The following is a 24,463-nucleotide window of genomic DNA, read 5'->3' as shown; positions in this document are numbered from 1 at the left end:
TTTATTGTTTAAAGTTTCTATTATTGCTATGTTAGTCTGCATTTCTGTTTTCTTCCTAATATTAGCATCTATTAATCTTATTATATAAACAAACCACTGAACCATACCTACTCACTCAAGGCAAGGAATAGTATTATGCTCGTAAGGCAACACGTAATCAATCTTATTCTAACCAAATAAGATTATTATACAGCATTTTTTAATATTAGATGATTGTATAAAAAAAAACACAGAACAACCATAATAATGTTCCTCCTTTCCTTTTTAATTATCATTTTTTTATTTTTTGTCTTTATGTATTTGTGCTTTTTAAAGTTCGAAATAATATTAATTTTTTGTCAATTATATAATTATTTTTCACATAATTTTAACTAATTTATAGTGGTGTATTTATATGGAAGTAAAGTGAAAGAGATAAAATAGAAATGATAATGGGCGTTAAGATGAAGAAAAATATTGTATTTTGTTAGTTTTTATATTTAAACTTCAGAAGATAAGTAAAAAGAAATAAAAAGTAATATATAATTATAAATTTGAAAAGTATAAATATTGTGGAGGGAGAAATACGCAGAAGAGGAGGAGTGAGAGGGAAGGAAGGTTTGGGGCAGTGAATTAAAGATGGCGGCGAAGTGAGGGGAGAAAGACGCCGGAGCACTTGAGGTGGACACGTGTAAGAGGTTGGTGTCTTCTCACGTAGTGACACAAATAAAGTAGTAAAAAGTATGAGTTTGTACGGGGTTTGACCGTAAGACATGCGTACGTGGCCCACCACCAAGCATGGATTGCTTTTTCATTGAAAATCATGGCATGCATCTTGTGCTCTTCTTTTGTTATATTGTTTTTAGGAAGAAGGTCAGACTTCAATGGGAACATACGAGACACTATTAATTGCATCAGCAGTGGGGACACGTGGGCTCAATAATACGGAAAGCAACCGGTTTGGTACCTTCAGTAACCGGACACTCTTATTATCCACTCTCACGTCCCTTTATTTTTAAATCAAATATAATCTACTTCATTTAAGACACATTTCTAAGAATAAATTTGCAAAAACGAAACTCTACAATATAGGCCAAATGTAGGATGACAAAAGTCAGAGCTCGTTTCATATAGACGGGTTGAATAATTTTTTTTAATCTGGTAGCATATATCGATTTTGTATCTTCAACTTTTTATTCTTTATTTTTAATAGGCAACCACAACATCTCGATCGAGAATTTGACCATTTAATCAGCCAAATGAAAAGGTCACAGATAATATATGACCGACCGATCCATGACGACGAGATATGAACTAACCGAGTTAGTAATCTACAATTAAGAATTATTTAACACAATTCTAAACATGAATCAACCTCCTAATCCGGTTTACCAACAAAAACCCATTACGGTAATATAAATAACATAAATTTCAAGTACTAAGTACGTCATTATCTACAGTACGCTGACAGCCGAGTGCCGACACCCTGACTGACTTGAGCATTGGAATGTATTTTACAAAAAATGTATTCTGCAGGTACCATCCCCCGCTATGAGACCAGACGATCGAGAAGAAAAAGAGAAAATAGAAAGCTTGATGATAACAACTGACCGAAAGTAAAAACAGAAACTCCCAACACCTATTCGAAAACATTAATATTATTAAAAAAATTTAATTAAAATTAATGATAATTAATGTTTTATATACATCAATATACACACATTTACTCACAAGTAACTAAATACTAACTTAAAGATTAAATGACCTTCTATACATATCCCACCTCAAACCAAAATCGAAAATCTAAGAAGTGTGAGACACCAATACCAAAAATATCCATAATCAGAAAGACGAAACTCTCCCTACTCGTGCAAAAAAAAAGTTGGCTAAAAATAGGTATTTAACTAAAGAATATAATGAGATGCAAGTTTAACTTTTATTTGCTTGTCATGTGTTCCATGAAAAAATAATACACGACAAACAGAACAACTTAAGTAAACAAGAAGTAGTGGCGGCATGTTTGGTTGGTGTGCGTGTTCTACTTCAACAGGACCGACCGCTGGATCACATTTTTTCATGTTTTTGACCATGGAACCTACAACACGTTTATGTCAGACAAGACTATTCAAAATTAAATCTATTAAAAAAATAAACCCTAAATCGAAAATAAATTATTAAAAATTATTTTTTTCTCAATCGATTTTAACTATTTTTAAGAAGGAGAAATCATATATTTATACTCATCATTCAAAAAACTGTACAATTATAAAATATTGAGATTCCATTTCTTAAAAGAATATTTATAATATTTACTCTTCTTACTAAAAAGAGTCCGAAGAGTATTGAGATGGAGAAATAGGTAGCTATTCTATGAATTAGATTTTGCCAAAGTTTTTATCATAAGGAAGGGAGGAAATTTAATGTGAAAAACACTATTTGATATTTAAGTCGTAAATTTTTTTTAGTATAATACTGAGTAATAAGAATAAAATAGAATAATCTATACTTTCTTGCTGATAAAAAAAAAAAATCTATACTTTCTTGAGTTTTGTATTTTAGATTATTCAAACAATTACTCCTTGGATTCATTTTAAAATGTACATCAACATTATGATTCATAAATAACTACTTAATTATTATGACTATTAAATCGACCATTTATTCTTATAATGGACTATAATAAAAATTATAATATTAAAAATTTGATTACCGAATATTAATAATTACGTCAAACTATAAATATTCTCAGTTACAAATAAATACATTTATAAATTATATAATTAGTTACAACATCATTAATATATATATACATATATATATATATATACATATATATATACATATATATATATATATATACATATACATATATATATATATACATACATATATATATATATACATACATATATATATATATACATACATATATATATATATATATATATATATATATATATATATATAAAACTCAAATCCATTCACAACTATATTTACAAAAACAATTAAGTGACATGTTTATCTTGTATCGACATTTAAAAAAAAAATCATATTAAACACGTAAAAACAATACTAACATTTGTTCTATCATATTTTAATACAATCTTAACTCTCTTATTTTAGAATAGAATAATAAATCTACTCTTATGTTACATTGCCTTAGGTATATCTTTTCTTTAATTTTAGAATAAAATAATACATCTACTCTTATGTTACATTGCCTTAAGTATCTCTTTTCTTTACTAAATATAGATCTTGGGCTCAATATTTGATTCTTAAACACCACAATGTCATTCAAGTTATGGTATCCCTCACCACAACACTAATAAAAGAACAATAAATATATATATATATAACATTATATATTTATGAATATAAATTTCACAAAATATAATATGTTTCAAACATTAAAATCAATAACTTATTAATACATTTCAACTTAATTTATACATATTATCATAAAAATATATATTGTTAGCAAACATTCCTACAAGTCAACAATCAAATTACAACTATCCAAATTATGCTAACTTTGCCTTTTTCAGATTTATAATCTCAAATCATCTTCAAATTTTCAATTAAATTTCAAAAATCCAAAATATTGAATTAAATCAAAATTATTAATTCTCTTTACCTTTGATCATGTGCTCCAAATAAAAACAACAACAAATAAAACGTTAAAAAAAATAATTCTAACTTACAACCAGATATCCTAGTTCAGAAACAAAATATATCATTCTAGTCCTAAATCAAAAGAGATTAATCAGTTTGGTTAAAATCTCACATACATAAAGAAAATCCACATACGAAAAAAGAAAATTAGAGATATGATAAAAAACAAAACTTACTTAAAAAATTAATCTAGTCAGTTCAATTTGTTCTAATATTTATTATCTTGTAAGCTAATGCTAATTAGAAAAAAAAACAAGTTTTATAAATAAGATTGAATATTTAATATATATATATATATATCATTACTAGAAAAATTATTAAATAAAAACTAAATTTAAAGAAAAAAAACAATTAGTTACTATATTGACTAAGTTAAATACCATTTTAAAGAGTAAAAAATTTATTAGTATCTATATTAGTTTATATTATTGATAAATAACTTTTAAATTTGTATCTAACTAGATATTAAGATCTTAACTACTAATTATTTAGATCTAAAATTAGTAGTTAAAACGTTGATGACTAATTACATATAAATTTAAAAATTATTTATTAATAATAAAATTTAATTTAAATATAAATATTTTTTAATTATTAAAATAATATCTAATTTAATCAATATAATAATTTTATTTTTTATCTCTAAAATTAATTTTCTTAATAATAACATAACATGTGTTTTAAATGGTGTTTGTATTTATTATATTTTATAAAATTTGATCATATATTCATTGAAGTGTGCAACACATTTCTCATCTAACATAAGAATAGAGAAAATATGGATATGAAAAAAAATATTAATAAAATAAACTTTAATATTAATTTATAAAAGTGAACTTTTAAATTTAATTAAAGCTCATATCACTATCTTTATTAAATTAGAATTATATGGTCATATTATAGATAAAGTAGGATCTCCAAGTTCCAATAAAGATCCGGTTACATTACATGGCATATATATATTGGTGAAGCATACGTACTGTTGAACCACATATTTTGAAGAAATATAGTTGGCATTAAATTGCCACGAGCCACCTATAGGATTAGAAGGTTCTTATTGTGACTGGATTACCGATTCCGCAGGTCACCAAGCCCATGCATGTAAGCTCTTCGTCACTTTCGCGTCTACAAAAATACGTCTTATTCAAACTTCAACGTTGATGTTTGGCCTTTTCAACTTGTCCCAAAAGTAAACCACATTGTTCATTAAACACAGAAATTATTAATACATTCTGAGAATATGGAGATGGTATAATATTTTACAAGTGATTATGTAATTTAAAATCTTAAAATTGCATTCTCACTAAATATGTTTTCTTAGAGTATTAAGTTCATTTAAATTTATTTTTTAAAACTAAAATGAACAAATATACAATTTAAATAATAAAATGTGTCATTAAGAAAGAGAAATATGAAATAATAATTTACGTAAGAGAAGGGCATATGAGTGTGTTGACGAGGAACCGACCAAAGAGGATTTGTGAAATTGTACGTGAGCTTCTCTCGCTTTCGTTCTCGACCGTCCAAAGAAAAAGGTGGTTCAGAGATTTTGAAAGCAGAACTCAAAAGTGGGTTTATGTCTTTGTTTGAGTTCCTCTCCTTTTGTTACTTGTTTGTTCTCTTCTTTTAGTCTGTTTTGAGATGACATGTTCAGATGAGCATGTATTGGAGAAAATATGTGCAATTTGCACAGAAAATTTTGTCCTGAACCTCAACTTTGTCTTGCGGTATTAGAGCATTAACTATTATTGTGTGTCTCTGTTTACATTAGGGGTAAGTGTGGGGGAGGAACCCACACGGTTCCTAAGGCTAAGTTATAAATTTGTATTTGAAGACTACGTTATCTTTTATCACACTTTATTCTAATCATATTGTTAGACGCATTATATAGGGAATTAGACTAACATGGTGTAGATTGGTAATGAAAATAGGAAAATGGATAAATAAAAAAAAAATTATGGACAAGTATTTTTAAACCGGTATAGTGTGACTACGAATTTTAGTTTGAAACAATTATTATTGTTAAAAAAATGATTTTTTTTTAAAAATTTGAATAGAAATAATTATTCACGAGTACAACTTTAATTAAGTGCTGATAAAAAAACTTTAATTAAATTTATTATTTTATTTTATTTTTTTTAATAAAAAATCGTTCACAGATATGACAATTTTAATTTTAGTGTAAATAAAACACACACAAAAATCGTACTTTGGACTTTGAGTTGGAGATTTTTATGTATTTTATTTTAATGAAAGTTGTCATCTCTGCTAACAATTTAATTGAAATATATATATTTTTATTAAAATGATAATTATTATTTTTAAATAAAAAATTATGTATATAATAATTTAGAAATTATTTAAAAAATGATATGTTGTGAAATTTTTTATTTTATATATATAGTTTAAAATATTTAATTTTGTTTTATTTAAAAATTATAAATAAAATTGAAGAATTAAAATTTTTTTTTTAAAATAACAAACTTATCCTAAATAATTTTTTTATATTAAAAATATAAGAAATATTTTAAATAAATTGGTTAAAAATTAAGTTGCACAATAAATTAAAAATATTTATTATTTTTTAAATATTGTTAAAATTAAAAATATTTTTGTTGTTTTTAAAAAATTTAAATTATATTCGTAAAATATTGATACCGTTATAAATAAATAGGGTATGATTTAAACAATATTTATAAAAAGATAAATAAGTAATATATATATATATATATATATTAAATTTAATTTATCTAATTCTTCAAAGTCATGATTATATTCATTAATATAATCTTATTCCTTTTTATTTTTTTATTTTGTTCCTTCTTATCCATGAATTCTCTTAAATAATTATTTTTTAATAATTAAATATTATATTTTTTCATTAATTAATATTATTTTTTGAAATTTTTTTATTATATTTATTTTATTTAGTCACAATATTTTTTAAAAATTATTTAATTTATTTTTTATTTTTCAGACTTTATGTAGATTGAATAATATATATATATATATATATATAATTAAAGTATTAAAGATTATGATCAGGAAATATACAATTTATCAATGTATACGTTATATATGAAATTGTTAATTTTTAATAAATTTGTTCTTTAATATTTTAGCATCGATATGACTAATGAAAATCATTCTAGGAAGGAATGGTTTTTGTAAACCTCTTGAACATTATCCCATCAAGAAATGGTAATAATCATAGGGAGTCGAACTAGGACTCCCAAATAACTCATAAATTTATAAGTAGTTGTCAGATTGATGATACACATAAGCATGTGTCCTTTCGTTAGCAATTTGTCACACAGACAATCGAGGCAATCGCGTCATAGATCTACATGGTATGCTTTTCCTACGGTTAGATTGGAAGTCTACCGTAATCCTAGAAACATATAAAAATTACATTAAATAATTTCAACAAATAAATAAATAAATTACAATAATAAATAATAAAAATAATATATTAGACCGACACCTAAGTTATTATGTATTCTTATATCTCTTCATCATGATCATATAGCATGCATATAGTTCACTTCATTATGCTTCGTGACAATAATTGTTTATTTTGAGGAACAAGGTATCTCACAAATATTTAGAGACTCGTTCTGGTGTTTCTTTTAGAACCATTAACAACTTTTCAGGGGTCATTTATATAAAATATTTATCTTACTTGATATGTCATAATAAAAGGTTCATAACTAATTTTGTTCAAATCCACCTAATTAAACCCTAAATCATTTGTCTAGACACTCATATTAATCCATTTACACGTGAACATTGATACTCTAAACATCACATAATGAATTTTGTACATGTCTTTTAAAATAACCCATGAATGTTGTATTGAGATTTTTGTCTTTAGAATTAGCAAAATGCATAACCTCAGTTGAAAGGTAATTCCAATATTTTGTATAAATTAATATTTGTTAATATCATACCCACAAAAAATAGTGACATTGTTATTAGGCATATGAGTTAGCCTTAAAAGTGTTTCTGAAGCATTAATCTCATTGTTCACCTTTTTCTCAAACCAAATTGAGAAACTCTTATTATAGTCATTCATTGTCCATTTCTCACTTAGTTGGTAGTATGTTTCATTGATTTCACTTATGTATTGCATTATGTAAGAGAGTACTTCATCATTATTGTTTAATATGTACAAATGTGTTTACTCCGAGTTTTTTTCAAATCACATTTTTAGTTTTTTTTAGTTTGAGTACTTTACTTCTTCTTTTTTATCATGTCGTGGCTTACGAATTCTATTGATTTAGTCTTTGACATATACTTTGAAAAAAAAATCGATAGCTTCCTTTGCAATGTACTTATGCACAATATATCTCGGTTTTGAACTGGTTGTGATTGAAATCACTACAAGAAAATCATGAAATAGAAACCAATTTTTAGAAACCAAAATAATTAGTTACAACAAGAACTAAAATAGAGACAATTTTAGAAACTAAAAAAAAAGGAAAAGGTTTCTAAATTAGTTTCTATTATTGTTAAATAGTTTCTAAATTGATATCTAATTAACAACTAAGGTTTTAACTACCAATTATTTAGTTTCTAAATTTGGTAGCAAAAACCTTGGTTGCTAATTAGATACCAATTTAGAAACTATTTAACAATAATAGAAAATAATAGAAACTAATTTAGAAACTAAATTTCTTTTTAGTTTCTAAAATGGTCTCTAATTTAGTTACTATTGCAACTAATTATTTTGGTTTCTACATATTGGTTTCTATTTCATGATTTTCTTGTAGTGAATATTCCCTTATCCTTGTCGTAGATGCCTCATATTTTTAATCATATCATAGTTATGGAGGAACAAGATCTCCCTAATTGGATTCTAGATGAGTTTGGTCATTTCACTCTTAAATCGGCTAGGACTTTTTTCTTGGAACGAAGAGTTCCCTGTGGTTGGAGTAAATTCATTTGGTCTTCATATATTTTGTTTTCCAAAATTCTAGTACTCTGGAAAGTTTTTCGTGGACGGCTTCCTACAGATCAACATATTTAGAATAAAGCTTTGCATATATGTTCTATGTTTACGCTTTGTGAAAAGCACGAGGAATCTATTTAACATTTATTTTTTGAATGCTCTAATGTTTTGCATATTTGGAGTTGGGTTTGACAGATTTTTCTTACTTCTCATTTTTCTAGTAAGGACGATCTTCTTTCTTTTATTAAGAGTGATGATAGTCCTTTGGTTAAATTTGTTAAGTTTGCTGTGAGAACCTTTTCTATTTGGATGATACGATATATGAGGAATTATGCTAGATTTCAGGATAAGATTGATGTTTCTAGGGCTATTTCGGTAATTAAAGATTTAACTTGTCTAGTGGAAAATTTGTCTAAAACTTCAATGAAAAATGATATGTTGGATTTTACGTGATTAATTTTTTTGGTATTAATACTCGTATTGGTAAAGTTCCTTGTCCTCTTCTTATTAGATGAGAGTTCCCTTCACCAAGTTAGGTTAAAATTAATACTGATGGGGCTACTAGGGAATATTCTGATCTTGCTACTTGTGGATGTATTTTTTGTGGGAGTATGAGGGAGTTTATTGGTGTTTTTTCTGCGTTTCTTGAAGTTCAGACTACTATGATTGTTGAGTTTTATGGAGTTATACATGCTTTGGAGGAAGCTCAAAAGATGGAGCTTACTAATGTATGACTTGAATGTAATTTTGCTTTGCTTTGTGCATCATTTATTACTAGGATTAATGTTTCATGAATGCTTATAATTGAATGAAATATTTGTCTTAATTACTATGGAAAAATAAGTCTAGGGTTACTCATATTTTTCGTGAAGGGAATGCGTGTGTTGATAAGTTGACTAATTTAGAATTTATTTATAAAGAATCATTTCATTGATATAATAGGCTTCCATCTAGTCTGTTTTTAGAATTCTTTATGAATATGTATAGTTTACATATGTATCGTTTTTGTTAACATATGGGTTTTGGTCTAATCCCCATATTTTTTTGTATTTTCTCTTTTTAATAACACTTTTTTCATGTGATGACAAATTATTGTTGTTACTTGAGGTGTCAACCTAACTAAGATGTCAAGTTGCATAGTGATGCCTAACATACAAAATTTTATAAAAAAAATGTACGTATGTAGAATATAAACTTCTAGCCAATACTAATTATTTACATATACTTTAAAGATCTTCATATATCTCTCAATAGGATACATTTATCTCAAATAAACCTAGTTACATAATAAATTTTTCTGACACATCTAACTTGTGAGAGTTCATAACTTTCTTGCAAATAAAATAAATACAATCAAGTAACAAAAACTCTAATACTAGAACACAAAATGTTGTAAAGTTGTTCAAAGTTGTTGCATCAACACATTATAATCTTGACACTTTAAACCATCTAATTTCAAATTTTGCATGGAAACAAGAATCATAACATTTAAAGATTATCCCTATGGTCCTTTTAGACCATGTAAATACTCAAACTTTTTCTTTTATTTTTTTGGATAGTGTATGACAAGCTGGGCACATGTGGTACGCTTTCCAACATTTTGTAGATGTAACTCATAACCTATACCCAGTTCAATCAAATCTTAGGGTATTTTCTCTCTCAATCTTTTATCTTAGCAATGCCCTAATTACATTAGTACAAATTTTTTTTTCTATATATATCACATCTATGTAGTTTATACCAATAAAATAAATAAATGATATATATATATATATATATATATATATATATATATATATATTTCGTTCCAAATATTCTTTTGAGTGGACTTCTCTTGTGTCTTTCAAACACATATGTTCTTTACTCACTCATGTACTTGTTCACCATTTCTATGTCTCAATGTAACTTTATCATCTTTGATACCTTTTCTTTTTCCATTTTTCATATTCTTTGCCACGTGATACTTGCTGCTGTAACAAAATTTCCCATGCTACTATTTCTTTCCTAGCTAGTTTATCCTTCACCATTTTTCGCTCTTAACATTGGCACACACGAAGTTTACCATCGTCTTTTGTGTTGTCGGTAATGGAGAGGCAAAAACGTTTTAGATGTTATGGTTTGGAACTACGCAATTACCCAAAGTTTTTTATAAACTTCAAATTAATAACGAAGTTCAACATTTGTATAAAAGCCAAAACCTGAGCTTTTGGAGTCAGTATACCTTTGAATTTGTCATATTTTTATTTCTCCATTTTGATGTGTAGAAAGTCAGAAATGGGGGAATTCGTCCGCGGGAAAGCTTGATCCTTTACTTTTCAATTATTTTGAATGTCAACTAATAATTCAAACAAAGACACTGTGATATTAATTTGCGTAGAAAAAGTCCAGTTCAATATCCTAAAATAATTGACAGACTCACTCACTAGTTAATGCCCACTGCATAGAGGACAAAAATTCAACAAATATGCTTAAAAATATTCGACTTCAATTTTCAGAGATCCAAAGTCCAAAGTAAAAGACTTGTTGTGGTTTGTGTGAATAATTAACCCACCCCCAGGTTGAAAAAACCTCAAAACAGATGAAACACCTAATTTCAAATGGTCAAAGGTTGCATTATAAAGAATAAAAACTCCACCTAATTAGGCACTTAAACAATGTCTGGGTGGATAAGATGATGATTGGTACAAACGTCAGATTACAGAGAGAAAGAATGGTGGCAGCATGAATAATTAAGTGCCTTTTTCCTGTTGGAATACTTCAGACAAAACACCAAGCTGGTATGTCTATGGCTGATAATAGGAATGAAAGTGATAGTAATCATCATAACTTTACAAAAATAATTGAAGTCACCATATTTTTTAGAGAACTGAGATTCCAATTCATGAATGCGTTCCCTTTCATTTATATAGCTAAAACAAAATACCATACCATATATATTTTCACCATATGATCAATTAAATATAATTTTATTTTGAAGATATGACAAATGAAAGTTCCAAGTCCAAATTTCAACCCTCCACAAAAGAAGTGACTATTCCAGAAAAATACACTTAAACTTTCGGCGGATTTATCAAAATGAAATTGGTTTGAAGAACGAATCTTGTCGAATCCAGTGATTAGAAATGCGACATTATAGAGTAGAGTTGGATCGGTTCAATTAGTTTAATGAAGTGATTGAGTGGTAAAATAGTTTTGATTAGTTTAAGATTGCGTGCAACTAAACTTGTGGTCTTAGATAAAGTACACCTGTTACCTGCACTCTGTAGCAACAATTCATGATATTGTGACACTTAAACAAAAATGAGGTACAACATGCACAAGTCTAAATTATTATGTGGAAAATGACTTCGAGAACTGTTAATGACGCACGATTTGGTCAATTTAACAACTACAGCTACCACCCTACGACCTATTTCCATGTTCCTTCAGATTCACAAACAAAATTTTTGTATCAAAACAATTATACATTTGAAAACGTATACTTAATTGCATAATTATTGAACTAACTATATATACCAATTTTTATTTTTGGAAAAAATGCTCGTTCATTCAAAAGATACCCACATAAGCGATAAGATAAAGTCTCAATGTTTATGTTAAAAAAGATATTTAAAGAAGTGGTTTATTTTTATATGATTCTCATATAAACAAAAGTTAAGCTGTGTTTGTTTACAGTAAAAAAAGTACTTCTTTAAATTAAAAGTATTTTTTTCTTTCTTTTACCACGTCTAATTTTTCATGAAAAACAATGTTATATAAAGAAATACACAATTATTTTTTCTATTTCTACTTTTTAAAATAAGTTCATCCAAACATGTTAAAAATCATAATAAATTATTAATTCATTAAAAAAAATCCAAAAAAAAAAGTTTAAACAAACGTATACAAAGAAAGGTAAGTTTTTATGATGTGAGAACTCAATAACTGTATGTCGCTAAATTATTCTTTTAAGTTAAAATTTGATGTTAATAAATGTAAAGTATTAAACTAATTATTTACTTGTTTAAAATTTCTGTTACGCTCTATTTTATTTAAACTGTTTTATCTAATGAGTATTAGTTAAATTTAATTTTAATTTATTCTTAAAAGTTTATTTTTTTTTATTTATAAATTTAAACTACTCATATTGAAATATCTTTTATATAGTTTTTTTTTGTGTGCAATTTTGACATATTATTGAGTAATGAAATATTAGTTACTTTAATTTGTAATATTAAATTTTTATTAATTTCAATTACATAATTTAAAAAAAGAGTCTAATAAATATAAAAAATAGTGTAACAATTAAAATAGTTAATAATAATAATAAAATAAAAAATAAAAAAATCCCTTTAAATTATAAAGGCAAATATGGAAGAAAACTAAAGCAATTATACGTTAGAAAGTGGGTGAAGTAAATAGGGGGAAATTTTAAAATAAATTACTTTAAATTACCTTAAATATATTTGTACGTTGATAAACTACTTAACAAGGTGGTGAAATAAACTAGTCAATAATTATACCAAACACACATGCCATGAGAGATAATTTTAAAATAAATATTATTATCACTGTTTTAATACATGTACTTAACAACTAATACGAAACTCAAAAATACTGGAGCAGGGCCGAAACACTGATCCATTTTGGATTCTTCTTTTTTTTATATGATTTAGATAATATCTTTTAACACTTTCAGTTTATATTTTAATTTCCTAAAATGATATGATGACGGTCATCATTTAGTTGGTACTTTATATAAGTAGGCTACTTTATATAAGTAGGCTACTTTATAATACCTCAAAACCACCTTTAATGATAATGAAAAACTAAAAAATACATTGATATTCTTCACATGATTATTAGGTGAAAAAATATTGCTAAGAGTCTCATTGAATAAAACGAATTACTTTACAGAATACTTAAATCATAAGCCATAAAACTGTTGTGCTAGAGTGCTTAAAACACAAGTCATAATCAAACAAAAGCAAAATAGAGCTTATAGACTGAATAATACTGATATGATCGACATCCGTGTCATAATACAAGGTAAATTCAGTTTATAATACATTTTGAAAAGCCCATATTCCCCATATGAAAGAGCTGATCTACCAAAATTTAAATGGTAAAAAGAACTACGCCAAATTGATGTCACTTCAATTGTAGCTTAACAGTCTCCAAATAAAACTGCGGCTTAAAAACACCCACAATAGAAGAATCCAAATCTAAAGCATTTTTAAACTAATTCATCAAGCAGCATACCAGGAGTATTTGCATTCAGATCAATGTACTTGCATTTAAAACTACAGAAATTTTTTAAAATTTAAATTCTTCTCACTCTAAATATATCATTCCGCTTCAAATAAACTTTAGAAATATATACAAACCATAAAATTTATTTCAAATTCAGTTAAGGCATAAACTTCACAGCAGAAAATAAAGGGATAAGACGAAAGTTAATAATTTTAGTAAGTACCTAAACTACATATCAATGTGTCTGGGCATTAATCTATACAAGAATGAAAATATGCAAGTCAGGTTGAGACATGAGATCTCTAGTGCCTGGGAGACATGTAAGTATAGTTTAGCTAGTGCAATCATGTTTTGCTTGTAAGCTGACGTACTTCTTTAATTGCGGTATTCATACTATGAAGCGCCATTTTCTTTACCTATTTTCATGGATGCCAAAAAGAGAAAGGCTTGTCAATTCTATGCAATGCAGCAACTAATAGGAGAAAGCAGGAACTGATAAATGATATCATTACAAGATCTACCTCCAGCATATCTGCTTTTGCTTTATGATCTTCAGGCAATAGTCGGACCTCATCAATCAAATGGATACCCTCGGTAACATTTTCAGGGGACACAAATTCCAATACCGCATGAACACAAGACTGCAGATCAGGAAACAAATGTGTCGTACATTCATACAAGAGTATATTGAAGGGATAAGAAAACTTATATTGAGATAATGACATAATTTTCAATAGCCATCATACGAAAGGAAAGCCACTATTAATATTATTATTCTGCAATCAATCATCCTTTTGCTTTCCTTACAATTTTCGTATAAATGTAAGTGCTTACAGCTAAACACATTCATATATTCTGAGAAATAATTTTCTAAAAGGTGCGGCTTAACATAGCACATTGAAATTAGTTGGAATTTTTAAAACATTCAAAATACAAGTCCAAAAGAATGGATATCGACTTCAATAACAAGCAAATTTCATAAGGTTTCTGCTTTTCTGGCTAGCGAGAGTGCATTTTACACTAATACCTTAGAATTCCTGATCTGGTATGGACATCCAGCAGGAATGATGACAGCTTGTCCAACGTGTTGCTGAAAAGACCATGGTTCAATCTCTGTAATAGTGACAGGCATGGTCAATAAAGTTATATATGACTGTAGCGAATGATCAAACAAATAGAAGATATTTACTTACTAAATTCCTCCTTTAGTCTCCTTTTGTGAGTATTATCAAGAAAAATGTTCTGATCTAGAATTGGGTGAACCATCTGCAGGCAAGAGAAAATGAATAATCATCGACTTAATCAAAATTCTTTCTAGGAATTGTCTTATTTTGAACTTACCTTCTTGTGATAGTCACGTGTATAAGAAAATTCATCATAATGTCGTTTAAGGTATTCTATAAGCTTTGGTACATCTTGTCTGCGAAAGACATCCCACTGGGCGCCCAAATGCTCAGTAAACTTATTTTTACGTCCTTTTGAGCTTTCAAAGGATTTTCTAGGAATATCCTGTTTAGAGATTTCAGTAGTTTGAACAGTCCCAAGGAGAAGTAAAGTGCGTCCGGAATCAGATTCAGTGAAGAAATCACATTCTCCATTCTGGGAAATATTGCTGTCCATGCTCTGACTAGAAACTCTTTTAACTTCAGTTGAGATGCAAGACGTTCTATTGACTCTCCTGAAAAAGTTCATTCTTTCTTCAACAATACTCTGCAAGCCTCCTTGCTCCGTTTCTTCAACATGCAATAATTGCATTCCATTCACTTTTTGTTCCTGCGGCTCCTCAGTAGCAATAGTCTTCATTTGACACAGAGTTTTGTGCTTTTTCAGTAATTTTCTTATTTTTGTAAGTTGTTCTGTAGAGAGGGGGGCATCTGTGGTATGTGTCATAATATTAACCTGGAATTACAAATCAAATACAGAAAACATCATGGAGAATCAACACAACATTCCTTTCACAAACAAAGTGCAAGCAACTGCTAGTTGAGAGAACGTGTGAAGGAATCGGTTACAACTTATGATTCCTAGGCACAGGTCAGTAACAGGGACCAAAATTAAATGCTTATTATATAGATAGAAGAATTCCTAATAAATTGATTATAATTTGAGTTAGACTAAGGATTTGATCAAGTTTTGATTCTGGTATTCAGTATACAAAGGAAGCTAAACAGTAATTGCCGGATTTGGACAACTGTACGAACAAAAGATTCACTACAACTTGTATAGAGAAAACGTTTCATATTCTCACTTCCAGACCTCAAACAAGTATATTTAGGAGATGCAGGAGTATCATTGTAGATAATAAAGAACTTACAAGGGAAAAACAATCTTCAAGAAAAGCAAGCATGCCATGAGGATTGCTATAAAAGATCAGATCGACTTTAAGTTGTCATGACAGGATATATGCACAAACACACTTTTTTCACCAAAGGAAATTTCAAAAGAAGCTTACTTCATAATATCTGAAATCACTTTAACAAGATAGAGTTTAAATTCATAAAATAACGAGTTAAAGTGCAGGACAGTATCACACCATGTATATTTAAGAAATGAAGTGTAACATAATAAGGACATATACCACATCATATGGATCATAGCAGAGTGTTGTCACAGAATCAGTTTCTTTGTCAGCAGAGCCATAAGAAATATAGAGATATGGTCCAATGTCATGTTTTGCACTCCCATGTGGCAAATTTGCAGCTAAATTCAGAAGGCCTGACCAGGGATGCATGTACTCTGGAACTGGTAGAGCATCAATTACCTCGGCAAAATGAGCTGGAAACTGCTCTTTGAATATTTGGGAAGAAAGCAACCCCTTTAGTTTGAGCATCTCGTGCCAAGTATTTCTTTGAGGACGGCGTTTTACAGAGCCAGTAAAGTACTGCCTAATGTTAATTTCAACCTGCCATTATACACAAAATTTCAGTCCACAATATAAGAATGCATTGAATTGAATAAATATTATTTTAAGATAGTTATATATAACCCTTAAGACAAATAATAGTATCAGTTTAACAAATTAATTGAAAAGAATTGCGACACACTATACAATTAGTTGGTATAGTTACCTCCCACCAATCCAAACAAGATTCAAGTACGTTTTTATTATTCTCATATCTCGTAATATTCTGCTCAAGATAAGTACAGAACATGATCAGTGGATCCCAGCTGAGGTTTGATGTACTTTGGAGCACATCTTGGACCACTATAGGATGACCTTTTCCCCAGTGTTTCTGAAAGTGCTCAAAGTTATCACCAGTGATGTCCAACACTGTCGGACAAAACAAGTAATTATCATTGGAATCTTCTCTTAGAGCTGCTTCTTGCAACTCCTTGTATCTGTTAGTATTGTGATCGGTGTCAAAACACAACGAGCAGCTTGAACTTTTATCTGAAGTTTCAGGAAAGTCATAGCTGCAAACAATTTCTTCTGCCTTTACTTCCATCTCTTTGATCCAATTGGAGGGGAAAACAGATCTCAACTCAAGGTGGCTATTACCACAACCACCAAGCTCTGTAGGAGGGCATGATAGACAATCAATGCCATTACAATTTGTCCACTCAGGCATTACTGAAGTATCAATTAAATTGCCACTAGATATGGCCTTCTCGTCCAAAATCTGGCTCTCACTAGCACTACTAGTTTTCATTTTATCAGGTCGATTGAAAGTAGATAAGTTAATTTCTGCAGAAGCTTTTCCTTGACTTAATTCCTGACAACAACTCGAGCATAGGCTATACGAACAGCTCGGACAGCTTCTATGGAGATCCAAAATGGGTGTCTTGCAGTGATTGCTGGGACAAGGTTTAGATTCGTTAACACGAAGCACCAGAAAATCATGTCACTTTTCTCAACAGTACTCATCCTATAGAAGAGAACTTACCAATAATTTTTCTCGTTGCAGCCAAATTCAACCTGCTTGATTTGAATATCAGAAATATTCTTTCCTGTAATCAACAAAGGCATCTAAGATACACGTTTTATAACAAACAAAATGCTGCTTCAGAAAAAGTCAACGTTAGAAGAACAAAAATTATAACCTTTAACTTTTGCTTCTGTCTCTAGCTCAATATTCTGATCTTCACTTATATGCTTTAGTACTGGAAGGAGCATGCAGATCAAATAATGAAAATGCAATATTCTATCAACTCTGCTCTTACCGGTCAAATATTCCTGAAAAGAACAGGCCATAAACCAAAGTGTCAGTATATGCTATTAATGAAACACTACTCAAATCAGAAGGGCATTTATGTTTGATGTCAGACCTTACTTTCACTGTCTTTACATTGACTTGCTGAGCAATCCTTACAACTGCAAGTTCCACGACAAACTGGGCATGCCTTCTTAACTTCATTTTGAGTGTCCAAATACCTAAATTTGTTTAGACAAATAATGACAAATTTCTCATTATGATTATGACCTGATTCTCAATTTAAAAGAAACAGACAACAGAAACTATATTTGTAAACATCTAAGCACTAATCACTACTGATCATTCTGCTATTATCATTTCTTAAAACTAGCAAACAAATAATGACTCCATTTGCATGAATTTTTTTTCTCTGTGTAAATTTTCATATTAAACACTGTTGACAGGGATAAACATCACACACATCTATCTTAACTACATAAAAAGGGGCATCCTTTGCTTTAACGGTAAGCTGTGGAATTATCAAGGCTATCAACAGCAGAATATGGAAGAAGGCCAAAACTCAACCATATAAACATACCATTGCGGCTTATGGCACTGCCATAGCGGACCTTCCTTCAATTTGCCCGAGGTGGAAGGGTCAAAAACCACAAATTAACATTATGATGGCGCTACAATGGTTATTTAACAACATTACAAATTACCAGAAGAATCTCTAGCTAGGCAATTAATTGATCAAACCACGTTTCTCAAAGTCATGCTTCAGCATACCCTCAAAAGTTTAACCACAGGTGAGGCCCTAAAGAATCAAAATCAGCAACTTCTCAAATGGAAATAAATCATAAAGAGCCTACAAAGCAGACAAAGAACCTTGTACGTGAAGATACCAACAAAGCGAAGAAAGAATTCAACATAACATCAAACATTGGAACAAGCACACACACAGATAATTTAACAGAGGTTCGTTCTCATTCTCATGCTCAAAATTGAGAGGGTTAAGTGAGTTCAACAATAACAAACCGCTCTTTAATGCAATCCATGCAGAAAAACTCCCTCTCACAGCTCAAGCACTGGATGAGATTGCAAGACTCGCTTCTCTGGCACCAATGACACTTCTTCCTCTTACCCTTGGTACCCTTCTTCAAGTTCGATCCATACGGCACAATCTACACAACAACACAGATAAAAAATTCAAAATTCCCAAAACAAAAATCACAATATATACAGTTAGTTAGAACAGCGAGTGAAAATAATATTCTGCAAAACACACCTGCAACTTCCCCACCGGGACTCTATCAACATTCTTGGACCTAAAGTAACGTGGAGTAACAGTTTTAGAATCAACACCAACTTTCACGTCAAAATGCGAAGCCACATTGTCGTAATCACGGGTCGGCGAAGCCGGAGAAATTTCCATCACACCATTTGGCAATTCCCTCCTCAGCTCCCCTTCACCGTAACACAATTCCTCTTCCTCCTCTTTTTTCTTCTTCTTCTTGTTCTTCTTTTTATTCTTCTTCTTGCTCTTGTTGTTTTTGTTCTTCTTCTCCGCCTCTCTCTTGAGAACCATCCTTATGAGTTCCAACTGCATATCGCCCTGCTTCAGCGCCTTCTTCTTCGCGGGAGAAGGAGCCGCCACCACCAGCGCTTCCGAACCCTCAAAAAGCCTGCGCTTCTTCTTCACGATTCTCGAGGTTCTCCGTGCCCTAGATTCGACATTGTCCACAGCATTAGGCTCCTCCTCGCTTGTCTTGCGCTTCCGCTGAAGCTTCAAGGACTCCGGAACCTTCTCCTTGTACTGCCGATGGCGACCTTGGAGGTAGTGAATCTCGCAAAGCTTCAGATTGTCCTTCACTCGCCGCCGGCACCGCCATTGCCGGCCGTCGGTGCGCCCGCACCGGAGGTGGTCCGGCAAAGGATCCTCCGCTCCATCCGCCTTGGGCTTTTTCGTCATTGATTTCGATTTTGGGAGAGAATTGGGATTCTTTTCAATGTTTTTTACCTATGCGCGCAGAGAAACCGTGTTTCTCTGCAGAGAGCGCAGAGGAAGAGAAAAAAAGGGTTTTTCTGTTTTTCAGGCCCAAAGAGAGAGTGTTTGGTGTTATTTATTGGGAACAAAAAACACAACAGTGAGTATGAATGGTCTTGCAATGGCATGTTCCCGTAATTATTTGCAATTGTAAAGTCCTGTTTGGTCTCTCAATCTCCCTTGATTGTATCAGAAAAGATCAGGACTAATCCAAAACTTGTAATCTTATCATCACTCAATCTGAGACACCTCATAGAATGCGAAGTGTTTCTGTCAAAATGTAGATTTTATTTTATTTATCTATTTTTTTATCCTGTTTTCGTAACAGATTTTTGCTTCCAAATTATGTAACTCAATCTTTGGAATTATTCCTTTAGCAGATTTTGCACTTTTTTAGTTTCTTGGACTGAAATCAACCAGCCCGATAGTATTAATCAGTGTCCTGATATGTAGCAATGTCTCATTTGGGTTTTGATCAAGTAATTTGAATTTAAGTTACGTGAATAAATTCATGAATGAACCATGCAGTGATCAATGTGTTTAGTAGCAGCCTTTGATGTATATTATTTACAACTATTCTGAAAGAATTTTGCCTTTTTGCTCTGTAGTGATCGAATGAGCAAATTATGTGTTACCTCCTCCAAGATATTGAGTTTTGGCTTGCACAGGATCAGTGTGGGAGTATGTTTTTTGGTTTTAAGTTGATTTATATTATACTTGTGTTCAAAATGACTTCCTTGAAAAAGGGAAGGGAAAAAAATCAGAAACAATTTGCCATTCAACATTTTCTTCTTTAACATCCTAGGTTTTAATTATTGAGAACTTGGACTAATTGGTAGAAGATCGTTTAATTTAAACAATAGTTTTGAATTTAAGTAATAAGTATAACTATGTTTAATGTTAAGATGAATTTTTTTTTGTCTTTGGTAATAATCCTACTCAATTCAATCAATTTTTTTTTTTAACGTATGACTTACAAAAGAAACTGAAAAAAACAGAAGATATCAGAAACACACATAGTCTTTACATCCATTCCTTTGTGTTATAGCTTAGCTAATTTGGTTGTTGTTAATTAGTGGTGTAATTATAACACTAAGTATATTTTTAGGCTGCAAACATTTTCTTTGTTTGATAAAGTTATAAAGCCCATTGTTCTATGTATGTAAAATTTGTTAAAGTGTTGGGCTCAGACTCACAAATGCAGATAGAGTACTACGATGTTGCAGCACAGTTCTGATGTAAAGAGAATCTTTCATCATGGAATTTTGACCCCTACCAATTTGAGTTGTTTGGTTGTGTCAATTGTTGTTGGACTTTTGATTCCGTATAAATCAGAGTATGAACATGCAAAGTGGCTGTACGTATTCAAAGAGCACGTTCCATATTTGTGTTGCAGCTGTATTTTATTTTATTTGGAGTATTCCTCAGTTAAAGATTAATCCTTTCAAAAATTAACATCCTAGTCAGAAGTTAACCTCTTTTGCATGATGTTTATTCATATGGACAAACATAAAATCAAATATCTTACTACACATTTGAAAAATAATGTCATTTCTCAATCATACTATCTCATACTTAAACAATTTTACTTCTCAATCATGATATATTGGAAGTACTCAAAATGTGTTATTGCACCACATTTTTATTATTAGGCCACATATTTATTTTAAAGCTACACAATTTATATTATCTGAATTTCTAGAAGTTTTGAAAATAACTAAGTCATGTTCTTTCAACATAAATACTTCTGCACTTGCCTGCATTAGTTTGAACAGAACCTGATGCAACATATCATAGTTGTCAATATATACTAAATTTGTGATAAAAGAATTAAGTTCGATATGAACATGATACATCATCTCAGAAGAGAAATTATAATGCAACCAACTCTAAACAAAAGATATAGCTGGTCTAAAGATCTTAGAAAATACTATTAGAAAGTCTTTATTTAAAAACTTTAAATTCTAAATATTAAAGTTGGTAATTTCTTTTATCAAGAAAAAAATGGCATCACCTTTGAATACAGTAACTATATTAGAAAGCTGTATAGAGTACCTGGTTTGTTTTCTTTTCATTTAATTTCACTAAACGCATGACAATATTAGGGTTATGTTTTTTTTTCTTTCGGTTTATTGAAAGTACAAGAACTATGAACATCACATCAAATATTAATATTTGGGTCCATGCCATTGAAATATAAACCCGTCTGGTGTATTCAATAACTTTGATATTGAATAAGAGAAGCTTTGGCAAGTAGATTCATATAAATGTGATTTTATTAATTTAAGCTTGAGTCAAAAAAAACTTTATTAGGAGATACAAAATTTATATCACTTACTTTTACATTTATATAGAAGAATTGTCATTTTTTTTTCTAAGATTCCAATAATATTAATACTGTTTTAATTATAACTAAATCTTATAAATTAGGAGACAGTCTGTTCACATGAGGATTTTAGTTTATCAGATTAGGGTTTTAGCATTGCAATGTTAATGATTAGAAATTTTTCTTTCTATCCTTCATTGAAACTATGTAAAATACAGTGAGATGCTCTATATTGGAAGAATAAGATTCTTTTTCATGTTGATGCATTGCAATTACATAACTTAACACACACACATAAAAATGGTGTTTTTTTTTACAATTGATATATGCCTCTTGCATTATTTTCTGTTTCATTAATAACCCATATTTATATTATATGTGCTGGTAATGAATGAAGATAGAAAAGCTTTGATGGAAAAATGTGTTAAAAGATAATGACAGAAGCTTTGATGCATTGGTTGTAGCATCTAGCATCTATCTTTAATGGACCCATGAAAACATCACCATCTACTGTCAAAAATAGAAAGTCTTTAATGGTACTTTTTGTTCTCTTAGTTTTGTTAAAATTTGATTGTTATCCATTGTTTCTTTTGCTGGAATGTAGAGTTGAAAGCACTTTATTAACTAAAATGAATGAACTATTTTTTAATTAAGGTAATTAAAGTAATAATTTTACTTTTTGAGTTCAATATTTTTAAATAAAAAAGTTCAATTGAATGATAAAAGCATGTTTATAATTTAATCACTTTTTGTATAGTTTTGTTGTGGATTTTTACTATTATATGAATAACTTATAATGTATTTGTAATTTATAATTAGGATCCTAATTTTAAAATTGGAATGAATGAGGAAAGTATTAGTATACCCTTTTTATAAAAATGAAATTGAAGAAAATAACGTTGATAATAATCATAAATTGTTGAACCTATAAAGAAAAAGAAAAGTGGTAAGGTTTAAATATCTAATTGTTAGGGATATTTGATTAAGATTAGAAGTATTTTACTAAGATTGAAGTTGATAAAATTGAAAAGAAAAGAGTAAAGTGCATAGTTAAGACAAAGTAACTGGTGGAAGAAAGAAAGTATGATCCTTTTCATTCGTCATTCTAATTTTAAAACATCACCATAAAACTAAAGATATGGTAAAATGATTTTAGATATTTAAGAAAAGTGGGAGGATAAGATAGATCAAGTAGAACATCGTTAATTATTGTCTAATATAATTATTAAGTACAATTTGTCTTACAAATTTGTTGAGTATCTCAAGCTTAAGACTTTGATAAACTACTTGTGTCCTAATATAATTATGATTTTTAGAAACATTGTGAAAACTTATGTTGAAGTTGAGATAATGTATGTGAAAGAAAAGACAATGCTTAAGAAATTAATTACTTTCATTCCGAAGAAGATTTGCTTAACTTTCAATTATGAACATCTATTATATTGAGAGTTTCATAACTTTTAGTGCCATTTTGTTGACCTTAATTAGAAGTTAAATAGCAAGTTTTTCAACTTTTTTCATATGCCTCCCCCTCACACAGGTTTTGAGTTCTCAAAACATTTTTTAGATTTGGATGTACTAATAGGAAATGAAAGCGTTTTTTTGTTTTGCAAAATGACATTCATCACAAACAATTGATTTGTTATATTTAACAAAAGGAAATTTAGTCATGATAACATCAATACATTTGTTAGAAATATGTCCTAATCGAATATGTCAAAGGGTTTCTAGATCACTAGTACTGACATTAACATTATTGATGATATGTGCATATTTGATGGCTTTGATTTGACATTTTTGATAGGATGGGATCCTGAATATATAAAGTCTATCTTGTTAGAATATATGACCTTAAACGAGAGGGGGGTGAATTGTTTAAGAAGGATTTTTGAAAACTTTTAAGCTTAGAATGAAAATACTTCAGAAGAACCTTGATTAAGGATTCAGTTTTTCCAAAACAAACAGCAAAAGCACAAAGCTGGAAAAACAATCGGTTGTTTTAGCGAAACAATCGGTTGTTTATACCAGTTCCAAAATATCAAACTGAATTAAAGAGATAGGGATAGAGAAAATGTACACAGTTGTTTATACTGGTTCACTCCAATCCAGAGCTACATCCAGTC

General features: G+C 29.5%; 1 protein-coding gene across 1 annotated transcript; it reads right to left on the bottom strand.

Annotated features, from left to right (window-relative positions):
- Nucleotides 1-13,961: 13,961 nt before the first annotated feature.
- On the bottom strand, nt 13,962-20,206 carry LOC137811963 (lysine-specific demethylase JMJ28-like). The gene is made up of 12 exons (XM_068613826.1): nt 19,256-20,206; nt 19,006-19,151; nt 18,101-18,206; nt 17,876-18,008; nt 17,719-17,782; nt 16,903-17,629; nt 16,413-16,736; nt 15,176-15,733; nt 15,028-15,100; nt 14,862-14,947; nt 14,356-14,475; nt 13,962-14,250 (listed from the first exon to the last, which is right to left on the bottom strand). Exons 1-12 carry the CDS (start codon nt 19,937-19,939, stop codon nt 14,179-14,181), a joined length of 3,093 nt encoding a protein of 1,030 aa, XP_068469927.1. The 5' UTR covers nt 19,940-20,206; the 3' UTR covers nt 13,962-14,178.
- Between the last annotated feature and the right edge of the window lie 4,257 nt (nt 20,207-24,463).

Source organism: Phaseolus vulgaris, chromosome 2 (assembly GCF_000499845.2).
Source record: "Phaseolus vulgaris cultivar G19833 chromosome 2, P. vulgaris v2.0, whole genome shotgun sequence".
Lineage (NCBI taxonomy): Eukaryota > Viridiplantae > Streptophyta > Magnoliopsida > Fabales > Fabaceae > Phaseolus > Phaseolus vulgaris.
Note: the sequence above shows the minus strand (reverse complement) of the source record. Positions and strands in the feature narration are given on the sequence as shown.

Coding starts and splice junctions, on each gene's coding strand:
- LOC137811963 (XM_068613826.1), bottom strand. CDS start 19,939: ATGACGAAAAAGCCCAAGGCGGATGGAGCGGAGGATCCTTTGCCGGAC. Junction 15,734..16,412: donor GCTATGATCCATATGATGTG/GTATATGTCCTT, acceptor TTGTAATTCCAG/GTTAATATTATGACACATAC. Junction 15,101..15,175: donor CACGTGACTATCACAAGAAG/GTAAGTTCAAAA, acceptor TCTTGCCTGCAG/ATGGTTCACCCAATTCTAGA.